This window comes from Accipiter gentilis, chromosome 1 (genome assembly GCF_929443795.1).
Source record: "Accipiter gentilis chromosome 1, bAccGen1.1, whole genome shotgun sequence".
In the NCBI taxonomy this organism is placed as follows: Eukaryota; Metazoa; Chordata; class Aves; order Accipitriformes; family Accipitridae; genus Astur; species Astur gentilis.
Window position 1 is genome coordinate 32,088,279 of NC_064880.1, and position 16,075 is coordinate 32,104,353.

General features: G+C 37.6%; 1 protein-coding gene across 1 annotated transcript in view; it reads left to right on the forward strand.

Annotated features, from left to right (window-relative positions):
- SLC25A12 (solute carrier family 25 member 12) overlaps nucleotides 1–16,075 on the forward strand; it is a 52,120-nt gene that overhangs the window by 25,743 nt on the left and 10,302 nt on the right. The window contains exons 8-13 of the mRNA XM_049812214.1: nucleotides 394–487; nucleotides 1,130–1,214; nucleotides 7,514–7,598; nucleotides 8,062–8,220; nucleotides 11,493–11,545; nucleotides 11,758–11,838. Of these exons, the coding sequence (XP_049668171.1) occupies nucleotides 394–487; nucleotides 1,130–1,214; nucleotides 7,514–7,598; nucleotides 8,062–8,220; nucleotides 11,493–11,545; nucleotides 11,758–11,838 (557 nt within the window). The remainder of the gene's footprint in view (nucleotides 1–393; nucleotides 488–1,129; nucleotides 1,215–7,513; nucleotides 7,599–8,061; nucleotides 8,221–11,492; nucleotides 11,546–11,757; nucleotides 11,839–16,075) is intronic.

The window sequence follows — 16,075 nt, forward strand, 5'->3', positions numbered from 1 at the left end:
AAAGAAATTTGGACATGATGGCAATAGATGAGTCAGTTGCCCTTAAAGCTGTGAATAATGGACCATTATTCTGGTCTCGTGATTCTTGTTTCTGAAGTTCTGCAAAACACAAATTGTGGGTGTGGTTTTATTAAGCTTGATAATAAGAGGATTTTTGTTGACTCTGATGAATTCTTACTGTAAATCACAGTTGTGGAGTTAGACTTGCTCTGTGTTGCAAAGGCCTGTTTCATGATAGATGTTCTCCTAAAGATATCTTTTTCCTTTGCATTATGGATTTTGTTCCTTGGTGATAGATTTCGTTTTTATGATATGAAGTTATTTGTGAGCATTTAAAGAGGAAATTTGACAAATAATACAATTGCTTTATTTCTCTTTCCCTTTTAAATCCAGAGGAATTTACCCACTCTGCAATCCGCTTTGGACAAGTTACACCACTGGAAATAGATATCCTCTACCAACTGGCAGATTTATACAGTGTTACTGGGTAACATAGTAATTAATTTTATCATTTTACAATTATTATTTTTCTGTTTTCTGTGGAAAAACTACTAATTTTTCATCTTAATTTTAAAAAGTTCTGTGTTCCATTGTATTTTGTTACAGTAATTTATTCAGTGTAAACTGACTTTGCTGTATGCATGGGTTTTGTAAGGGAATTATGTATATCATGCACAATTAATAATTGTCATGTTACAGGTATACACATAAAACAGCAGAATACATTACAGTGTTCCCAAAAGGCTACAATGCATTGGTATTGCTAACTTTAAGTATTGATGGTGTTTTGTGTGGGTCTTTAACGCATGTGAAATCTTAGGTAGGAATGCCTAGAAATAGCTTAATTTGTGTATTATATCCCTTATTACTAGTAATCAAAAACTTGCTTCTGAATAATCCAAGTTCCCTTTATCTCCACTTGTGAGCTACAAGAAGAGAATGCCTTCTAACTCCAAGCATTCTTTATTGCAGTGGAGCAAACTTCTTAGATGTGCATTCAAATATGACAAGTGTTTTTTTTTTTTTTTTAAACTCAGGATGTATTTTGTGGGGTGTGGCCAGGAATACTGTATTGAATATGTTTGATGTTTTATCTAACAGTAATTTGCTTTCTATCTCTTGTGGAAAGGCGCTTAACTTTGGCAGATATTGAGAGGATAGCACCGCTGGCTGAAGGTGCATTACCTTACAACTTGGCAGAACTCCAGAGGCAGGTAGGTAGAAGAAGAATAAAATTGTTGAAGTTAAGTGTTTACATGTACTTGCATACGAAAAATGAGAATAACACAATTTAAATATTAGATTCCCAGCAAGTGAAACATGCTGTGTGTATCACTATAAGGATAGAAATGGGGCAGACTACTGAGCATGTGTCTAAACAAGATATTAAATGTCATATTGAAGGATGGCCTGTTCAGATATGACCAGGTATAGATACTTGGATTCTTTACTGTGAATACATTTGTTCACTCCTGAAAAGGCCTTTCACTTCACTAAATAATCTAACTTTGTAATTATATAATTATTTTTAGATAGTGTGGTGGGTTGACCCTGGCTGGATGCCAGGTGCCCACCAAAGCCACTATGTCACTCCTCTCCTCAGCTGGGCAGGGAAGAGAAAATAAAATGAAAGGCTCATGGGTTGAGGTAAGGACGGGGAAATCTCTCAGCAATTACTGTCACAGGCAAAACCGACTCAGCATGGGGAAATTAGTTTCATTTATTACCAATCAAAATCAGAGTAGAGTAATGAGAAAATAAAAACTAAATCTTAAAACACCTTCCCCCCACCTCTCCCTTCTTCCCAGGCTTAGTTTTACTTCTGAATTCTCTACCTCCTCCCCCCGCAGCAGCGCAGAGGGATGGGGAATGGGGGTTGGGGTCAGTTTATCACATGTTGTCTCTGCCGCTCCTTCCTCCTCAGGGGAGGACTCATAACACTCTTCCCCTGCTCCAGCGTGGGGTCCCTCCCACGGGAGACAGTCCTTCATGAACTTCTCCAATGTGAGACCTTCCCACGGGCTGCAGTTTTTCATGAACTGCTCCAGCGTGGGTCCCTTCCACAGGGTGCAGTCCTTCAGGCACAGACTGCTCCAGCGTGGGTCTCCAGCGGGGTCACAAGTCCTGCCAGAAAACCTGCTCCAGCGCGGGCTGCCCACAGGGTCACAGCCTCCTTTGGGCATCCACCTGCTCTGGTGTGGGGTCCTCCACGAGCTGCAGGTGGATATCTGCTCCACTGTGGACCTTCATAGGCTGCAGGGGGACAGCCTGCCTCACCATGGTCTTCCCCACAGGCTGCAGGGGAATCTTTGCTCTGGTGCCTGGAGGACCTACTTCTTCTCACTCTTCTCTCTCCGCTGCTATTGTTCTGTGCAGAGGGTTTTTTTCCCCCTTCTTAAATATGTTATCCCAGAGGTGCTACCACCGTTGCTGATGGGCTTGGCCTTGGCCAGTAAAGGGTCTGTCTTGGAGCTGACTGCCATTGGCTTTGTCAGACATGGGGGAAGCTTCCAGCAGCTTCTCACAGAAGCCACCCCTGTAGCCCCCCACCCTCCCCCCCCCAAAACCTTGCCATGCAAACCCAATACAGATAGTAAAAAATATGAGTATTAAATGCAAGGTTTATAAATGTGTTCTTTGAAAAATTGGGTGAAATGATTGGCTTAACTATTTATCTAAAATGATTATTGAATCTTATTGTACTTGTTGGCTATCTACCCTAGACAGTAGAAGGGGAATTCATATTTATTGGAACTGATGAAAAGGGTAGAACTGGAAGATGAAAAATAGCAGAGTAGAATGTTAACCTTTCGTTTCACCAGACCTTTACATTCATGTTTGCTAGCTTTGCTTTTATCGTAGTTTCCTTATTAAACATATACACGTATAGTACAGCATAAAAGCTCCAAGCTGTGCAGTAGGATTTTGAATATAAATTACTTCTAACTTCAGTGGCTCTTTTTACAACTGTAAGAACTGAAGATTTAGGACCAAACATTATGCAGGTGTTTAGCTTATGTTTAGACTTTCTGCCACAGTTACTGGGTACTATTCTGCTCACTTCCAGTATAGCCTTGCAAGTTTGTGTTAAAAATAAATCTAGATTTTGAGGTCTTATCTTCACTGTATTTTTGGTTCAACATATAATCTGAGAGGTTTACTTTTGCAAGGAGATCTGTCTAATGCTAGTTAAGTTGTGAATTAAGTTTTACCTTAACCTTCATCTAAGGTTGAATCTGAAGTACTGCTGATAGTGAAACTTGCAACATAATGGGGCATCTGCTGTGCTGCTAGTAGAAATATTCCATTCCATTCCATCCCATATATATTCTACAGAAATCCTTCTTCTGAAGCATTTTGTAGGTGACTGCTTTCATGAGAGTAATTGAGGGGGAATTAACTCAACTGTTAATAATGTAGAGATAATAATGCACTCAGGGAAAATCCTTGAAATGGTTACACAGCAGATTGAGAAAGGAAGACATACATACATGGTGAATTACATAGTTGCATAATCATAAAATACATAGGCTGGTTGCACATTGGTGTTTATTATGCGAAACAAAAAAAATAGGATCTGATCTTAAAAGTTTCTGGTGCGCAATCTTTTATTCATTTTTAGTGTCAGAACTTCATGAGAAATTGCTGTTCCACACAGAGCTGTACATTCTCGAATAACCTTTACAAGAAAATACAATAGTGTTCATCCGAACCAGTGTATTTTGCTCCAAGAATGTCTCCACATCCCCTTTCCCTCTGTAATACACAAAGGGAAGTAGGATATCTAATTCTTAAGATCTTGTATGAGCATATCCCATAGTTCTGACTAAATACATCTTTGTGTACTCAGTCGATAAATACAATTTTTCATCCTGAGGGTTCCCATTTTCTTACAATGTCTAAACAAGTCAAATTCTCTCTCTTTCAGTCTGTGGTAGGAGTTCATGGGGTGTCTATCAAGACATCTGAGGGTTCTGATTCCCAAATGGGCATAACCTGGCTTGGGCTGGGTTCTGCTCCCAGCTGTCCACATCTTGCTTGGTATGCAGACAGCTGAGCGTCTTAGGAATCAACTGAATAGCCACATCTTGCATTTATGACAATCTGATGCTTGTGATGAGTTGCATTAAAATGCTGCTCCTGAATTGCAGTGATTCAGCAACTGATTCCCAAGTAGCTCAGCCATCTGGGCTGTTGGGGCCAGAGGACATGCAGCTAGCAGCGATACCTTTGTGAGCCATTCCAAGCTACACTGTCTCTCACAAAGTGAAATTCAAATTCTCTACCCTGGTGATGGTAGTGACAGTACTGCTGCAGGGTGGTCTGAGATGAAGTGGCAGCACAGTGACAAAATCACCTGTGCCTTGTTCACCACATGAATGTCCTGTATTTGCCAGTGGATGAGGGGTCCCAGGAGTCATATCTGAAAATGAAAATTTGCTTTTATAAAGCATTTTATTTCTTAGCTCACTTTTTATGCATATTGCAAAGAAGTTCCTTTAAGCAGTTATGTCCACTGTAAAATCTAGGGTGTGGATCAGTGACAGGGAAATCTTTAATTAGTTCAACTGTTATGGTTGAAAAATTGTCCTATACGGAATATAGCAAGTCTTCCATATGTGGGACTTCGAGTGTATTTTGGTTACTGCTGTTACAGGTGGATTTGGTCATTCAGTTCTCTTTCAAACAAATTGGTCCAAAACACAGTATCTGGTCTGTCCTTAATGTTACTGCTCTGTTGTCCTTGGGTGATAAGACATATCTGAGTCAATGAAGTGAGTGTCCAAAACCTACTTGGTGGTAACTGTCTTCCTATGGATTCCTAAAGACAAGAATGATGGAATGGTTTGACACAGAAATGTGTATACAATGTTTATCCAGACTAATGAGAAGTATTTTTGATGAAGTTTTGTAATTGCATTCCTAACCAGCAGCTTTGGTTTTAATAAGTGTCTTTGTGGCACTCACCTTTCTGAGTAGACAAAATACTGACTTGTTTTATTTTACACTTCAGAATTACCTTTGTAGGTTGGCACTGTTATAAAATGAGCTCACTGATAAAAGTTTCACTCATCACTAGAACAGAATATACTCTTTTAACACTCTTGGAATAATACATTATATTTTCATCCCATTCTATGTTCTGTGTCAAGTACAGCAGAAAGCAAAGTAATGTAATTTTCTTTGATTTATAAGGAACAGTCTTTTACTAGACCTTATCCTAACTGAACCTTATGTTACCTTATTTAACTGTATTGACAAAATGAAAGATATCCCTTCATGGAAGAGAGAATATCATCCCAGTGAGGTCCAGCTGTCCCTGGAAAATAAAAACAAGTCTGTAATCACTTTTACATAGTTTAAAAATTCCTTCTTAAAGGAAAATCTAAATTTTTACATAAAGTCACTCTATGTAGATGTGGTGGAAATGGAAATTAGCTTGCTTTCAACCATGTTTACTTTGTTGTCAATTTTTTCATTGTGTAAGATTTTCTTAAAGCCTAGCAGCTGAATATCCTATGGAGATGACAGCTACAGTAATTTTCTATTTATAAATATTCATGATTTGAAAGCTATAGCATTAATTACATTGATTTACATATCCATCTGAACACACAAGTAAACTGCAAACTTTGTGAACACTTATTTAATAGTATAAAAGTGACATTTCCTTCAGAAAGAACTTAATTTTTAACATCCAGTGACGTGTTCATTAAGGTTAATGTCTGAATGTAATGATCAGATTTTGATGAGACCTGTGTGGAGCTTAGAAGAAAAAGAATAACCTTAGAACAGCTAAAAGGAAGCAGGTATGCTAAACTATGAGAATTTTTTTGTGGAGTGAAGAACCAGTCCTGCTTCTAAGCCTTTTCGGGGTATTATTATGGCATGTGTCTTTTATTTACACAAATCAAAAAAATATCTCTGTATTTCAGAATTTTTTTTGGTGGTTATTTTGTTTTTATTGTGATTTTTGGTTGGGTTTTTTTTTTTGATAGGAAAACTGAAGTGTTTTGAGAATAGTGAGGACATTCTTCAGATTTATTGCTTCTGTTTGCTTGTAAAGGCAATACATTTGATTTATACTTTTTTATGCTGGTTCTCATGTGCAGTTTATAATTTTGGTGCTACCTAGAATTTCTCTGTTCTTCTCTGTTAAGCTATATTGTTGGGGGAGGAAAATGTCTTGTGGAAGGAAATGGCGGTAGCTGTGTCTTTTTCTTCTGTGGAAAAACTGTATAAAATATAACACATGGTTTTTTTACGGGTAATGATCCCACCTTAATCTCATAGGCTTTTGTCCTACGTTGTGTGCGTACAGTGTAACATTATGCAATAAAGGCAGGGTTTTCCATATCCAGTGTAATACCAGTCCAAACAGAGTAGCTTATACTGAGGTACATGCTGTCTTTTCTGTGGGTATTCCACCTTTCAGAGCTTCAGTAAGCTGAACGTAACTTAGTTAAGAAGCCTTGGTGAGTTAGCTGTGAAATGTGCATGCGATAATCTTTGTGGAGAATTCCTAATGTGCATCAGAGCAAAGCCTCCTGTAGCAGTCTGAGGTCTGTATACGTTCCAGCTGTGCTGTCAGGAGCATATCTGCTAATGATATAGGGTGCTTTTAAGAAAAACAGGTTTGTGTATGGGAGATGTGCTTTGGTATCTGCTTTAATATGGAGTTTATATCTAGGCCACTTATATAGCCCAGATAAATTATACTGCATAATATAAATTATTCCCTAATCCCCGTATTTATGTTTGGAAGAAAATTTGGCCCATCTTGCATACTTTATAGTGCAAATTTATGAACACTTACATCTTGTTTATCAGTTACCTTGTTTCTGATAAGTGTCTAATAATATGATTGAGTCTCTGCAAATATTTTCTGTGCAGACTTGTATTTATTTAGAACAGTAATACCTTTTTAGTAGTGTATGTGATTGAAGTGAGTGAGGTCATCATTTTCTCTGTAAATTATCAACTGCCTGAAAAAGTCTTCTGAAGAATACTTTGGGGAATAATTGACTTTTTGCTTGTTTTGAAGACATGAAATGTCATGTTTATGCTATGTATTAATGTATATGTTATCTTAAAATATATCCTGTGCTGATAGATGCTGTCTGTGAGATGCTGAATTCGTTTTGAGATACTGAATTTTATTTGAGCCAACAGGGGATTCCATGCCTTATAAATTCAAAGGCAACAGAATGGAAAGTAGCAAAGTTGTTTTGAGTTTCTGTCTACTTTTTCTTGACCGTAGTTGTTTCAGTTATACTAGGAATACATAAGGAAGAATATTTTCTGAAAGGAGTATTTGAAAAATGTGTTTCATTCATTAGATGTAATAGAAGTTCTGTAGTAATTTTTTTTTCCCCCTCAACGTAAAGCTACCAATTTTTATCATATTCTTTCTGTAACATTATAAAAGCCAATTCACTGGCATCTTTGTTTTTCCATGCAGATTTTCAAGCGTTTTTTTGTTTGTTTCTTTTTTTTTCTTTTCCTCACACAGCAATCTTATGGAGAGTTAGGCAGGCCTATCTGGCTCCAGGTAGCTGAGTCAGCTTACAGGTTCACTTTGGGTTCAATTGCTGGAGGTGAGTAATATTTCTGGTTTCTGTTTCAAGCTTGTGTTAGTTTAACACTGTCTTGTGAGACTACTTGATCTCATCTAAGGTGCATTTCTTGGTTATACACGTGCAGAACTGGAAGGTGGAACCGCTTTTGGTTGTGCCATTCCCTTTTTTTCCATATTGCTTCTGTTCTAGTATCCCTCCACAGTCCTCTGAAACTCTACTTCAGTAACGAATTTCCTTACTGGTAATTCAGATTGGTTTTCTTTGCTCTACATGCCTTGTTTTATGTAATGGTGTAATCCAATCTCCTTGAGACTTTTTTCTAGATTTCAGTATTGTCCTTTCTTACTTCCAAGATAGCAGAGATCTTACCAGCTTATATGTACTTTGTGTTTAAATAAATGTTGTAGAAAATCATCATAATAATTATATACTGCACCAAAAATGATGTTGCAGAAATAATACTCCAAATGCTTTCTTACAGCTGTTGGTGCTACTGCGGTGTATCCCATAGACCTGGTGAAAACACGTATGCAGAATCAGCGCTCCTCTGGTTCAGTTGTAGGAGAGCTGATGTATAAAAACAGCTTTGACTGCTTTAAAAAGGTTTTGCGTTTTGAAGGCTTTTTTGGTCTTTACAGAGGTAAGTGAATAAAAAAAAAATATATATATCTATCAAGTTGGGGGTTTTCTGTCCTTCTGGATTTTTTTTTTATACCTCAACAGCTAGTTTCTTATAGGAAAACCAGGAAACTTGATATCATGTACAATTTTGCTTCTGTTTCATAGAGCTCAGTATTTATCTTCCCTCTAGCATTGTTCATCATAAACAATTTCTGGGAAAAACTGGGAGTTTTTTTGTTGTTATTGCTTTGCTTCTTGTTGCTTAGGTTGTTTAAAGTCTTTAATTTTTGGGGTGTGAGGGTTTTGGACATGATTGTTTACTTATAAACTGAGGATTGTAACTCTTGGCTGGGGGCAAACATCAGGAGCAGATTAGCATCTGAGGAATAAAGATCCATTTTACTGCAAATATTTTTTGTTAAGAGACAAAACCCAGTAATTTTGAAATGTACCTGTTAAACTGGATGCCAGATGTTATGCCTCATACTTTTGCAGGTAGTGGGACTTGTTTTATGATTTTACTCCATGAACAAGAAATTGCATCCTGCTGTTATATTACCTTGCTCTATTTTATTTTAAAATATCAACAGTGGAACTCATAAAAGTTGTAATTTAAAAAAAAGAAAAAAAACTCCTCTAAAATACAGGTTAAGAATTCAAAGCAACTTTTTATCAGTTTTATCAGTTAGACTGGAAGCTATCTTATATCTTGTTTTAGTTTAGGAGAAGATTCTGAAGGGTTTTTATCACATCAATAAAGTGACTTACGTAGAGTGTACATGCTAGCCGGTCCTCTGAAATTGATATTTAGTTGAATTCTCTATTTTTAATTGTCATTTCACATGACTTAGTGAAATGCACAATTTTCATAAGGATCAGTAAGGTATTTATTAATTGGCACACTTTTTTTTTTAGTTGGAGCAAAGTCTCTCACTTCTGTGATGGTCCCAGCCTTTTTTTCTGCTTTGCAGTGTGTTCTGTCAATGAAGATGATGGACAGTGTCCTTTAAGGACAGTATCTGAGAAGTTTTTGCATGTGAAAGTCTGTGGATTCTGGCTAAAGTGTTTTTTTGTAATCTTGCAGGATTTTGCTATGCAAGTGAGTAGAGGGAGGAATATGTCAGTAAAAATGTTAATGAAATAGGTGTAATCTCTGTAAATTACGTCTTACTGGTAAATTGTTTTCCTTTTTTTTGTTGCTAAATCTTTCACAAAAGCAAATACAGCTTGAGTTACATTTATGAGACTATTTCTACAGTGCTGTTCCACAGTACTGTTTTCTTTCTTTTCCTGTTCCCCCCTAACCACATGGTTTTGCACAGCAGCTTCTGAAACTGATCATTTGTCATTTTTATTTTTGTTTTCTAACCTTTCTCAAATGCTTTGAAATCAAGGATGATTCCATTGATAAGTTAAAAGCAATGCTTTATACTTGAGAAAAAAATGTGCTTGTTTGAAAAAATGTCGGTTTGTTAAACCTTTTAATAATCTGTTGAATAATTGTCGTCAAGATTGTTTACCATAAGAATTTCATGTAGCTGTTTTGAAAATGATACAGTTAATGGTCAGCATGTTACTAAGGTCTTGAACTCATAGAATTAGATGGGCTGTGGAAGTGTATTAAACTAAACTACAGAAACATTTATGGAGTTGACTGTGGGTCTGTCACTGGGTTCTTATGTTCCCGAGCTGGATTATCCTAATTGTATTGTAATATAGTGGTACAATGTAGTTGTTTTCTGCAGTTTAAAAAATATAACTGAATGCATACTGGTAAGTTCATATTGTTAAATAAAAACTTACAATTTTTTCTCAAAAAAATTATGACACACTTGAATCCTGGCATCCAACTTCAGAACTAATGAAGTATCTTCTAAGGTCCCTCACTAGACTATGCAGGGTCTCAGGTTCTCTAGCACACCAGGTGTGTGTGCCCAATGAGTTCAGCTGCATAAAAGGGAGCGGGGGGGTTGTCTTGTGGTGTTATGTCTGGTAGTTTGGGGTTTTTAAAGAGTAGGCACTGCAGAACTGCGCTGGGAGGGCAGCGTTTCTTTTTGTTATTGTCACCTTTCTTTGTATTTAATAACTACCTTTCCTTAGCATAGTAAGTCTGTAAATTGCACAGAAAGTACTACGTTGGAAGAAAACACTACACTGCATATGTTAACTGCTGCACTTTCTAATTTAGGTGTGTTTGCTCTGAGCTTCCTTTTAAGGAAGTGGTATAAAAATTCTGCAGGCTGGGTACTTTTGGTAATTTTGAACACTTTTAATGAATTTTTAGCTATTATTGTGTTCACTTAATGGATATTTGAAAACTGCATTGATACAGTTTTGTTGCTGTCACCTGATATTTGATATAATTAGCATGGGATTTTTTGTTAGTTAGCTTGCAAACACTTTTGCCACACTAGTATTCCCTAACCATGGAATAACATTAGGAAATGAACACTTCTAATAAAAATAAGCCTTTCGAGTTTTATAATCTATACATATGTCAAAATGATTGCGGAGAAAATGAATTTAAAAATAACAGATACTGTTATAATCTTGTATGCTAGGAAGTTAAGACTGCCATCTACTGATTTTTTTCTTAAACCTATTAGTTCCTAGAAAAGTATATGTGCTTTTGTCAAATGGCAGTTCATTTTGATAGTAGCTATATTCCAGGAGCAAGGACCTTTTCAAAAGCGGTTTCTGTCCAATAATGCTTCCTCTTGGTGAGATAAAAAATACTTAGTAGTAATAGGGTTTAAAGAAGTTCATGCTACCATGTTGGACTGAACAAGAGAAAATCCTTTATATCCTTAGTTGACTGGAGCCTTCAGAAAACTCAGGTTAGTAAGTCAAGTAGAAATGAGTTGATAATTTATCATAGTCTTGTGTATATCTCACAATTACTCTCCTATTTTAAAAAGTAATTGCAAGCTTTATGGGAAAATTATATTAAGGGGCTAAAAAAGTCAAACGAAATCTTAATGTAGTAGGCATATCCAAGGTATATGTTCAGTCCTTACCTTTTTTTTCCTTCTGTACAGCAACAACATCAGGCTTGCCTTGGTTGTGGAAGGCAGATCTGGTCACCCTTTTCATTACCGTTTCAACAGAAATCTTAATATAAAATTGTATTGGTATGAGCATGCAGTGCTCTAGCAGCGCATCATATACACAAATGCCATCTGCCTCAAAGGATATCCCATGTGCAGAAAGGCATTTCCGTAGAGCTCTTATAAAATACTAGTTTCTATATTAGGAAGATAATGTTGCCTTATGATGTCTTTGTTTCTATAGGTTTGTTACCACAGCTGATAGGTGTTGCTCCAGAAAAGGCTATTAAGCTAACTGTACGTATATTCCTCCTCCTCCTCCCCCCCCCCCCCCCCCCCCCCCCGGCATCCTTTTGTTTGTTAACATACACAGGATTTATTTCCTAAAATGTGTGAAGGATGACCACTTACAAGCACTCTAATATATATGGTTACGGATGTACTTGATATATGTTAATAAGGAGGAGAAATAACTTAAAATTGGGTGTAATGTATTGTATCTTTATTAGGTTAATGACTTTGTCAGAGACAAATTTACTAAGAAAGATGGTTCCATTCCACTCCCTGCAGAGGTCCTTGCTGGAGGCTGTGTAAGTATCCATCCTGTATTCCTAGGAAAAATTGATTCTCAGTCACATGCAGTATAGTTGGAGTGACAGTTAATGGGTGTGCTTTGTTGATTTGAACAGAACTGTTCTTTTTTCTACCAGTCACAAGAACTAAAAAAAGTACTTTTTCTGTTTGGAAAGCTTTGCATACTTGTGAGTTGAGTTCCCTTGGAATTACGTGCTTGAACAATTTCTTTTGGCCCAGTTTCTAACTTTAAGTTTCAGCAGTGATTTTATTCACAAAAGGCTAAAGAGAGGGTGCCTTTTTTCTCTCTCTCCATACTTGGGTTGGTGTTCATGGTTAGTTTGGAAAGATAGAGGTAGTCCTTGAGAATGGATTATAGAGATCATGTCTGAGTTTCCTTCAGTGGGGACGGGGAGCTAGAACAGTTTAAACAAATCTTATTTCTTGCTGAAGATTTTAAGAAGGAAAAGAAATACACTCTTCAACTTGCTGTATATGACATTTTTCTGCTTATGAAAATGTGGAAAAATTGAACAGTGTAGTCTTATCTTTCAGATAAACAGGTATGAGTGAATTTTCTGTTTAAATGACTTCGTCTAAAATGTAGCTACATTACTCCAGACACTAACTACACCCATCATCTAAATACAGTTCAAAACCAAATTGTGTTTTCGTTGAGATTGAGGGCTGTAATGCAGTGGATCCCTTAGCAATCTGTAAGTGGTTTGAATTGATATTGATGATAGATTTTTTTTTTTTTTTTTTTTTTTTTTTGGTTGTGCATATTGGCTTATTTCATTTGTGGGATTCCCCAACAGTTGTTAACCCTATAAAATGTTTAAGGCTTAAGTTAGGTTTCTTTTGTAGTGGAGAACACTAATAACTTCCAGTTGAGTAGGCTGACAGGCTGGTATAAAACCTCCTCAGCTTACAACAAAACCTGGGGCAGAAAGGTTGTTGACCTCTGCAAACTTTTAATTCAAAGAAGCAGCCCTGAAGGGAGGCTGCTTATAGTTCTGTCTGATTGAATTTGGCAGCCTGGTACATGCTTGAGTCTTCACCTGTCAGTGTACAAAGTTTATTTTCTGAGAAATGTGAGAAAGCAGCTGTGATGTATAGCTAACAAAAGACTAACCTTTTTCTGGAAAGCTCAATAACACAGAAAGCACATATACAGGTCATTTGTAACAGAATTTAATGTAATTAATCAGTGTTTTTCTCTGTGTTGTGGTTAAATTAATAATTAAAATCAAACATTTGAGAATCAGTTGTATTATTTTACATTTTTTTGTAGTGAAATGCATAATATTACATTCATTAGAGGCTTTTCCACTTCCTTGTAAGGTGTTCCTTTTTCAAAATAACTTTATTGTCTTACTGTAGTGAACATGCAAAAATTGGGGGGAAATCTGAGTTTCAGATAAGCTTTCAGAAATTTGGATGTTTCTGTGAAGCTGAGCAGATTTATAATCTGTCCAAACAGAACGTTTTCTTCTAGCTCACTGTTTTAGCTGATATTCTCATCTCCTTTTTCAAGATAATGCTTATCTCACTCAATCTGGGAGAATTTTAAAAAACTTGGCTAGTTGGCTTCTGTAGGAGAGGAGTTGGCCACAGTTTAGCAACCTCAGGGATGTTCATTTCTTTGTAGCCTCCTCTGGATCATCTGATACCTTACCAGTTGATGACTTCTCTGTTTGTACTGCTGCTTAGTTCCATTTTAGCAACTTCACTTCTTCCGAAACACCAGAATCTTTATTAGCAAGCTTATAAAGTTTATTCTAAAAGTCTGGAAGTGTCAGTTGACTAAAGCAGTAGCAAGTTGATGTGTTAGTCTTTCTGTTTCTCATCCTTAGTAATTTTCATCCTCATTGTGACAGCTCTTTTCAATGTTGACTTGCTTGGAAATAGTGTTGTTCTTCACACTTCTGGTGTTCATTGTATGCTATTTTTCTACAAAATATTCTGAGACATAACCAACAGTTACATCCGAGGAAGTGCCACAAGTGAGCTTAGTCCATTTCTATGTGCAGGGGCACACGAGACTTTCTGTTTGGGTGATGCTACCTTTCATCTTCATTTTTCCTTTAGTCTGTTCCTTTATTCTCTGTTAGTACAAAATGATGTGGGACTGTTTGGGTTTTATATATGCTGAAATTATTTTCAGCATCTGGATTTGGGTAACCTGTTTTTTTGTGGCTTTTCTTTATTATTTGACACTTAAATATTTTGCTAATAGTACACTCTAAATATAGGCTAAATTCAAAACATGCTTTTTACTTTGTCATAACATCAGAAGAAACAGCATTATGCCCTTATGTAGATCTCAGAGATGTACTTATTATTGTCTCTGACCATCACTTGCCTGTGTTTAGTGTTGAACCTTCTCCTGATGAGCAGGACTAATGCGCTTTTTCATCATTTCTGGTGTGGAACTGGTAGTGGATGAGCAAGCCGTATTTTCAGCCGTTTTATAGAGTTTGCAACAGAGGCCTTCCTGACCTTTGAAGGTCCACCCTCTTGTGAGCCGTACAAAAGCACATTGTGCGTGCCACAGCCCTCAACTAGGAACAAAAAAAATTCTTGTGAGGAAGTGGAGGCAGCTTAGGACGGGCTCCAGCAGATCTAGCAAATTTTCGTTTCTGGATGGCACTGCCATATCAAAGCCTATGTATGGTGTTACAGTCTTCTAAGACCCACACATGAGCACAGGTGAAACCTTTGACATTAAGACAGTAGTGATTCAAGACAACCTGCGTAGGCTGTTCGGTATCCTCATCTATGGAGAGGAGCAAGAAGTGCTACACCATCCAGCGAAGGGGCTGCCCACAGACATGTGCCTCTCCCAGAAATGGTAACTCCGAGAGACTGGATGTCTTTGGCCAAAATCTTACTTCTCATACTCCAATTATTCTTAGTTCCTGTAAGGTTATGGAATAAACTCCCGTTCCCAGCAAGAGGAAAGGTCTTCATTCTCGTAGCCGTTCACAAAGACATCCGCCCACGCAGTGACCTGTTCGTATGGTCAGCTGCCTGTCTGTTGTCTTTCCTTCCTTACTGCAGGGCAGGGACCTCCCGCAGGCAGCCTGTGCCCTGTGCTCCTTGAAACTTACCTGCTAGCTGCTGGGCAATGTAAATGTCTTTGGGCAGTGTAGGGTCTGCTCTGTCAGAGCCCAAATATTCCCAGCTGCTCCCAAGCTGTAGCTGTATTTGAAATCTGCACAACAGCTACGTGGGGCAGCTCAGTTACAGCGGTCAGGTCATACCTGTCAATGAAAGGGCTCTGGTCCCTGATGGATGAAACTGATATCCCATCTTCCTACTTTCCCGAGAGTATGCTGGTTTGTTAATCATCAACAGCACTATCCGCGCTTACGCATGTTCAGAGCGAACAGTTTCTTTCCCTACTGTTACTGTAATTAATTGAATTACATTTCATTGTAATTCAGTGATTAGCCTGCATTCCTGTCTTTGGAGTTTTCAGCTACCATTAGCTCTGAGTTGCAGGGGGACTGAGTGAGGCTGCGGCAATGCTTGCGTGTATCCCGACAGCAGCTGGGGAAACAGAGAGCGCGTACCTGATACGGACAGTGCTTCTCAAAGGAACTTGCACACGTGACGCATGTGAGTACATTGTGAAGGGCAAGATGCTGTAGGACAACTGTTTGTCCTCAGTTGGGAAGTGATGTTGAAGTGGACATCTAATGCTATGTAAATGATCCATAAGTAATGTTACAGTAGACAAAAGATGCTGTGATTTTAAGCTGTAATTCCTATGAGTTACACAGGAAAATAATGGATTCTTCCCATCAATGCAGCTGCACGGTGCTTAGCATTTTGAATGGATGAATCCTGTTTCATCAGAAAGATGTTTCCGATTCATGCTGCAGGGAGGAAGAGGATGTGGGGTGCCAGACAGAAGGGGTCTAAGAACCCTTCTTGACGGTGTAGGCAATGCGTCTGTTGATGATTAGGGGTTGTGTGTGTGTGTTTGCGCATGCATGCACACAGAAGGCCAAATTTACCACTGATTTAAAAACTCATTATTTAAACATTAAATGTACCACTTAGTCTAAATATTTCGGTATATTTGTAAAAATATTTTTCATGTGTATTTGTACGTACACACAAACGTATATAGGCTTATCAGGCAAATAGCTATGTGTCAAATGTTTATTTTTGAAAAAAAATTTTAAAATGTTACTGGTTTTATTTAACAAACACAAAAATGAATTATAAGCTGTCGATACTTTT